Source organism: Scleropages formosus, chromosome 10 (genome assembly GCF_900964775.1).
Source record: "Scleropages formosus chromosome 10, fSclFor1.1, whole genome shotgun sequence".
In the NCBI taxonomy this organism is placed as follows: domain Eukaryota; kingdom Metazoa; phylum Chordata; class Actinopteri; order Osteoglossiformes; family Osteoglossidae; genus Scleropages; species Scleropages formosus.
In genome coordinates this window covers 16241953-16250115 of record NC_041815.1, presented here as the reverse complement: position 1 = coordinate 16250115, position 8163 = coordinate 16241953, and the positions used below count along the sequence as shown (strand labels likewise).

The following is an 8163-nucleotide window of genomic DNA, read 5'->3' as shown; positions in this document are numbered from 1 at the left end:
CAAACAAATCAAGTTACAAAGACCTGATTCCAACTGTGGTCATAACTTCAAGAGAAAGTATAAATCTGTTTTAATGCCATAAGCATGCTTTTATGGCTTAGTACGGATCAAATATCCTGCTACCTTTTTGCCATGTATAAGTCTACTGCATTAATTTAAACAAACAGCTGAAGTTTCATAGAAACCAACTTGCACAAAAACCACAGTCTTATATAAAGATCCGAGAAAACTTGAGGTACATTCCCAGGCCTCCGTCTTCCATAAACTCTGGTTTTATTACACAAAGCCTGAACTGTACTTTGAAGTAGTCCAAAACCACTGCTCAAGATTGAGTACTCCTGGTGGTTAGCTAAAGTCTCCTCTCTCTGGCAGAGTGCAGTTCTGGGACTCGTTCAGGCTTGTACAAACTCAGAAACATTTACCGTCAGTTCACAGCACTGCCCTGCATGGCAGAAACATTGCGTGGATTTACCTAGAAAAAAGGGAAGTGCAAAGGCAAGTCAATTCCAGGTATGAGAGCTATGGCCTTTTGCTTCATCTGGCATAGAGTTAGCGTTGCAGAAGCTCAACACATGACTGGATAATTGGAGCACCAGGAACGGGAAACAATAGTACAGCTTGACAAAAGGTATTAGAGCTCTGCAGCAGACTGGATAAAAGCTTGTGTCAAGCAACTAAAATCAGTTAATGATGATGAACCAAGTTTATCAATTTTCCATTTTCTGTTTTTACCTCCAACTCTTATTCCAAACAGGCTCCCAGCGGTCCAAGACTCTGCGTGTACGTACACTCACTGCGTTTGCTACATGCAGCGCAGAGCAGACAACACGCAGTGCGGGCTTCATTGTCCTGTAGGGCAAAACAGAAGCAGTTCACTTTTGCAGCAGATTGTGTCAAAAAGCATCCATTTTTATAAATCCATTTTGAGCGTGTCAAATACTACTTTGTAAAAGCTTCTGGACAGTCAGACCTTGTTGCAAGACAACTTGCAGACTGGGGTGTTAAGGTAAAGTAAGTTATCTGGACTGGCATGCGTGTGGAATGTGGTTTACACCTATGGCATTGGCAGATGTTAATGGGATGATTTACTATGTGCTGTACAGTACAGGAAACCAGTGTCCCTTTGAGCACGCAAACACCTTTGCAGATTACTTGTGGTTTCCTTAATTAAAGACAATATGAAACCGCCTGGTGATTAGTAGAGGTAATGTAGCCCTTATGCAGCAATAATCAAAGTAGTAGGAATCTGTAATTATATTCTGCAATGACCTGCTTTGCACAACTCTTTTCACTTATGTCTATTTGCTGGCTGTTACATCCCTGTATAGATTTTCAGTGTGTTTTGTTATTCCATTCTGCGTTTGTGTACTTTTGCTCCCTGTCTTTCATTGGTTGCCATCCTTGTCCATCATCAGTGCTGTTGTCAGTTCCTCCACTTGAGGAATCACCTTCAGACTCCACCACCTTAATCCTACCACTTCCTAAGAACTTCAGTCTGTCGTCTCATGGTGTTTGTTTGGCTTGTTGATACTGTTGCTTTGTGTTGGTTCTATCTTTGGTTTGTTATCCGTTGACTTTGTGGTGTTGTCTTGGGGGAAAAAGCAGACAGGTAAGCACATCTTGTGACCTACATATTCAGCACATAGGTTTCAGCTGCCTGTCTACATTAGGGAAAGGTACCCTCTGTACTTTTGATTTTTGGTAGAGTAGGGTTAGTGAGGGCATCCTAGATGCTGAAGAACCTTTTGTTTTGTTTCGTTCCATAGCTAGGGTAGTCTACCAACTTGAGTTAGTTTAGTTTTCCTTAGTTCTTTGCTTTGGCACCATCTTTCTTTTCCTTGAATAGCATCTTTGTATTCTGTAAATATTAGAAATGGGTGCAGAAATTCAGGTGACTATTTGCAGAATAAAAAAACTTCCTTGTTGTACGTGCGTTTTTGTTGGCTCCTTGTTGTCACTCGTCACCACTCCCCTGATATTACGCCCTAATCACTCCTATACGCCTGGGGTCATAACACTGGCATTTGCAATTAATTGGATTTTTACAATTAATAACTTAAAGATGAGTTACAGCTTGATAAATTGGGGCACGTTAATGTGTGAACAAGTTAATGGAATCAATAACAGAGTCTTTGGGTGATTGTCAGTGGCTTTTTAATGGCTTTGCTGGCTGTACCCACACATGCCTGTCAAGTTAGTGCCACAGTTCTGACTTTGGAGGAAAAGCCAGATTTCTAAAGGCTGTAAAGCAAAGTGTTATGAATCTATGAATCAGAGCATTGGAAGGGCACTGTACAAACATGGCCATAGAAGTACCGCTGTAATGGGGGCTTATAATGTACATTAAGACTCACAGTACTCCGCAGGCTCTCCAGGCAGGATCCCATATGGAGCAGAGAGTCCAGCGTGTCCAGCAGCTGCTCCTTGCGCAGAGTGTGGAGCCTCATAAGGCTTGGGTTCACACTGCGCTCCAGCTCTAACACGCATGTGTTGAGGGCTGCTATAGCACATTGCAGAGCAGTCAGGCCTGGAGTGGAATACATACACACTAGTGAAATTGTAGAAATCAGCATGTTAATATGACCACTTTTTTGATAATCTGTTTAGAGTTTATATTTTCTCTTTACAAGAAAATAAAGATGAGACTATTAAAAGTTGTTTCAGAGATTATATACTAAAAGAATATGTGAAATTACTCAAATTATATCAGTTGTAACTTTTAGTAAAATCTTGCTGTGGCAGATTTTGTTTAGTGTTCTAATATTTTTTGCCACTACATAAAGTACAATGAACAGATACATTTGTTTTCAAAGTGACTAAGAGAATAGTGGAACTTAAGAGAATATTAAAAGCATGTGTACCATTCATATCTGTAGCATCAACATCCACATATAGCCCATCATTCATTGAATGTCTCAACACCTGTATTAAAAGGGTACAAACACACACTTGTTTTGTGCATCATGCAAAACATATAGCCACACTGCAGGTTGGACAGCATCAAGTTAACATACATGCTAAGGCAGACTTACTATGACTCATTTAAAGCCAAAATCAGTTGAACAGATTCACCCTGCATAATGTTCTAGAAAAAGTGGAACATTTTAAAAATAAACTGCAACTTCTGTAGCTCTTTAACTGTAATGGTTCTAACTTCATTTGGGTCTTCGCTCACCTCTAAGACTCTGAAGTATCCATTCTCAGCACTAAGGTGTAGACAAGTTTTCCCACATCTGTCCTGTGCATTAACATTGGCGCCTAGGAAGAGCAGATCTGCAATCATCAAATGCTGGTTCCTTTGGGCCGATAAGTGGAGGGCAGTCTGGGACATGAAGAAGCATGTACTGTAGCTTAACTCTGGCCAGTTGCCACACTACTCAGATATATTCTTAGAAAATGCTCAGTCAGAAGAGGACTAAAAATTCACAGTAGGATTAGTATGATGCAAGTTATTTTGAAATCATTTGCTTCATATTAATGCTGAAAAGGTTGCTGAAAGTCATGACCTCACTTCAGTGTTATCCAGTTTTTTTCCCCCATACAAAACTTCATTACCAAAATGATAGAGCTGATTTTTGCGTACATCCTAATGGGCACATTATCTTACCTTTCCCTCGACGTCTCTGATGTCTATGTGGTTGAGAGACGCCATCCTCTTAGCAATCACAAAGGCCAGGGCCCTCTTCCCTTGTGTCACTGCAGAGTGGAGCCGCCTGGGAATACAAGGAACCCGTGAGTTAATTCTCAGTCCTGTAGAAGGGGGCCCGGGGGTTGTTACTTAGTTCTAGGCATAGGTTGTAAGGTGCAAGTATCCTCTTAACTGCCATTTTTTAATATCTGATACACCTGTTAAAGTGACTTTTGGTTCAAAAGTGGCAAAAACAGTTCAAGCAGACCCTAGAGACTGGGAAGCCACTGCTGCACTAAATGTATATTAACATTAAAACTAGTTTTCCTTCATGTGTAATGCCTGGCATTCAAGGTATGCATACAGTTGCGGGGAAAGTTTGTGCACCCCATGAAATCATATACGTGAATGACTTTAAAATGTGATCTGAGCAAGTTATGATATTAGATGAAAACAGTGTGGTAAAACAAATACCACACACGAAGGTGTACATTTTCAATATTATGTTCGTTAATTTGACGTACTCAAGGCCAAGTACGGAAAAATGTGAACCCGTAGATTTAGTAAAAGCTAGAAGGTCCATTAGCAGCAACACTCTCAATAACACTGTTCTTAGTAGCAGAAAATTACTATTTTGGCCCATTTTTTAATAGAATTGTTTCAGTTCATTTACGTTTTTCATACATCTTTCATGAAAAGCTTTATTCAGGTCATCCCACAGCATTTGAGCAGGACTGGTGCTGGCAATCTGACTTTGCCGCTCTAAAATGCAGAATTGCTTCTGCTTAAGCCATTCTGCCATTAACGTACTCCTGTGTTTGGGGTTATTGTCATGCTGTATAACTCAATTTCTTTTGAGCTTCAGATCTCAGACCAATGCCCTGAATCTTCTCCTGAAGAGGTTTATGAGACAACTTGGAATTCATCATTTCCTCAGTGATCACAATCCATCCAGGCCTTGACACAACAAAATAGACAACCCCACAGCATGACGCTACCATCAGAGTTGGAATGAGGTGTTTTGTGTTCTCTAAGCTAAACTTCTACAAAAGTTCAACTGTTATCTGTCTTGTCAACAGAACATTATTTCAATAATCTTGTAGAAGAGCATAATGGTTTTTACATATATTGGTTTAGCTGTTTCCCCCCCACCCCCAAAGTGGCTCACTGTGATTTACCAGTTTACCCTGCAGTGTCATTTTTTCCCCCCCCCCCAGAGTAAGGACTTTGCTGAAGTGTGCTGTGGTAGCAAATGGGATTTGAGCCAAGGTTACTTACATTAATGGCAGCAGATGTAACCACTACACTAGCAAACTTGAAATGGACAGCAATGTTTTCTTTGGCGATATATACATTTACCATTATTAATTAGCTGATGCTTTTCTTCAAAGTGACTTACAAAGTTAAGCTACAGTTATTTATCCATTTGTACAGCTGGGTAGTTTTTACAAAGTACCTTGCTCAAGGGTACTGCAGGAGATGGTAATGATTTCTTGCATTGTAACCCATTAACAACATTTACAGTAACACTTTTTTTCAGGTTTATTATTGTAGACTTATGCACACAAATATCAAGAGATGCCCGAAGATAGCATCATACAAGAAAAAATATTTTAGCTATGAATTTGATTAATCAATTAATGCTTTATTCATTTCAAATGCTTAATTTTTAAAATAAAATTCAGTTTCAGCACAACACAATCGTGCGTTTTCAAAAGACGCATCACCTAGCATAACAAGGTGATGATTGCATTTTGTTGCACATTAAGATCCAGAGATGTGCAAAGTTACATAATTAAGCAACCCACAATCCAAATACAAGCTTCATTTAAGGAATTATGAACTGTGGCACTTCCAAAACCAGTAAATGTAGTGGTTTTGGATGACCAGGACTGCACAGAGGTGATGTAAAGTAAACATAAAAGCTCCGTCAGTGTACATGCAGCTCGTGTTGCAGGCTAACTTACGTCCTCCCCCTGTGGTCCACAGCCAAAAGGTCATCATCAGAAACTGTCCTCAGTAATGTCTCCTCCTTCTGGAGCTGAAACCAGAAAAAGGATTTTCCATCCCAGTCTCTTGCAGGGCCACTCATCCAGTCTCCACAGGTGTTCCAGCCCTTCTCCTTGTTGCCCCCCAAAGTATGAGATGTGGGGCTGTAGGGTTGAGGTGCTTGGGGTGAGAATTCCTGCCATTCATTGCTTCTGTTTGATAAGGTTGTGAGAGGCTGAGTATTGGAGAACACATCTTCCATGCTGTCAGTGTAACAACCTCCCCACATTTTGGATGAAGGAGCCAGGTCCACTGTGGATATGGGGGCAGGGGAGAAGGAATAGACTGCTGAAAGCTCTGGGGGGTGACAATGTTTCTCAGGAAAAAAAGGCTTGGACCCATGTTCACACTTGTGGACACTGTTCTGAAAGGGGAAGTTTTCCCCTCTAAAACCCTCCTGCCACCCAGAGAATACTGATGTTGAAGAGGGTTCTCTGGAATGTTCTCTGGACTTGCTAGCCTTGAGGTCTTCTTCCAAGACCTCCACTATTATGGAAAGGTCCTCCAGGCTCCTGATTTGCTTTTCATTCTGAAATGAAATCAAATACTGGTCATATATTGTCACACATTGCAACTTGTTGAGTCTTGAGTCTCAAAGTATATATATAGTGAAAAGGAATATGCTACCTATTCCTGAATTCCTTACATTTTTCCAAACAGCATACACAAGACATTGGTCACCTGTAGCACCTACATTATTCCATAATGAAGAATCATGAAATCTTTTACAGTTAAGACAGTGTTTAAGAATAAACCCCGCATGCTCTCCATGGAATCTTGAACTCACCATCTTATTTCGACAAGCTCGACTTGAATGAACACGCTTCTTCTCTCCTGCAGCAAAGATTGCACATTAAGACATACATAACACCAGGATGCACTTAATAGAAGTATTTCCTGAGATATACAGTACCTGATCTCTTTCCTGTAGTTCCCTAGAGAACAACAGAAACAAAAGTAAATGTTAACATACTGAATATTATACATTACTTACCAGCTATTAGTATACACACAGACACGCGCGCGCACACACACACACACACACACACACACACACAGACTATGCACAGCATAAATAAAATCAGATTTATCACTTAGGAAGCGATTACTACAGCAGGCATTAGAGCAACCTTTCAGATCTCTATGAAGAATGTTTCGGGTAGAAACCGAATTACCGGAAATGCCAAAGGGTCCATTCCCTTGGCTATTCTTATTTTCCTGAGCATGTCTCTGACAGGCATTCTCACACGGACCCCCAGGTATCTCTTCTCAGACTTAAGGTCTAATGGAGTGGAACAACAGGAGGGGTGAGGGAATCAGTAATGGGCCTTTACAATGCCAAGACTTAGCACCATGCTGTGTACAGCTGCTTTTTCATACATTCTAATATAAACAAATATTACCATACATGTATATAAGGTGTATATAGCCTTGCATGCTGACAATTGAAATCCATGCTTATAAACATCATTTGCTTAGAAGAAGCCTTTTAAGATCCCCCAGAACTTAAAACAGAGCAGCATGTGCTTTTTTTTAAATCTGAAGTTTGCTTTTCGATCATCTGACTTTTCCAAATGACACCTTCTAACACGGTTGACGGGACGTCAAAGAGCAGTATGGATTGGAGTTATGATTTGTAAGACACCGACTACCGCAGATTGGCACAGCATACACACTTTTCTGCGCAGGCAGGGAAGGGAAGGACACTGAGGATAGAGCCCACCTTTGAGAGGCGTTCGGGTCTCCTGGAAATCGTTCTCCGAAAAAACCTCTCCATCCCCGAAGCTCTTGGAAGGACCGAGCGCACAGATCGGCGAGTTCGGCTCGGTTTTATGGCTCGCCGGTTCGCCTGGTATCGGTGAGCGGTCGCTGGGGTACAAAACGTCGTCACCACTACAGGGCCGGAGCATCTTCAATGCACCTTCTTCTCCGTCGTCTCTTACTCTGCCGAAAGAGAACATGCAGCCGTGGAGGTGAGATCACCTGCGCGCGAGACCAGCAGCAGGCTACAGGCGGAATAGACTCTAGGTGAACAGAACAGAAGCGCTAAACGCAGGACAAAGCGGCGCTGCTTACTGGCCGGTGGCACAGCACAGGTGTGCGTGTTATATTGAATAATGGGCGTGGCCTCGCTTCACCTCGCCTCAGCTTCGAGCTCCGTCTTTTTCTCCGAACTGTTTCATATTACTCTTGTTGGAAATCTGAGCATTTCCACACTATTAACTTATATCAATCTGTCACACTGAGTGTCGCGTTGGTTCGCCGCCGACTGAGGGCGTCGCAATATCGCCGCTTCAAAATGCGGAACATACTATACGTTAAACTTGTAGAAAAAGTGATTTAAAATATAGAAGCGGGCGGTTTATCACATACTAGTGATTCCTACTGCACTACAGCCAATTTCGCGTACGGTAAAATGATGTAAAAATGACGTTATTGGAGAATTCTGTGCGGGACACCTAGTAGAGCGATATTTATTATGTAGG

At 41.5% G+C, this 8163-nt stretch overlaps 1 protein-coding gene across 1 annotated transcript; it reads right to left on the bottom strand.

Annotated features, from left to right (window-relative positions):
• Window positions 1–3031: 3031 nt before the first annotated feature.
• On the bottom strand, window positions 3032–7764 carry LOC108928654 (uncharacterized). The gene is made up of 9 exons (XM_018742696.1): window positions 7754–7764; window positions 7401–7621; window positions 6853–6959; window positions 6591–6612; window positions 6465–6511; window positions 5596–6206; window positions 3608–3713; window positions 3176–3322; window positions 3032–3085 (listed from the first exon to the last, which is right to left on the bottom strand). Exons 2-9 carry the CDS (start codon window positions 7585–7587, stop codon window positions 3032–3034), a joined length of 1281 nt encoding a protein of 426 aa, XP_018598212.1. The 5' UTR covers window positions 7588–7621; window positions 7754–7764.
• Window positions 7765–8163: the final 399 nt, after the last annotated feature.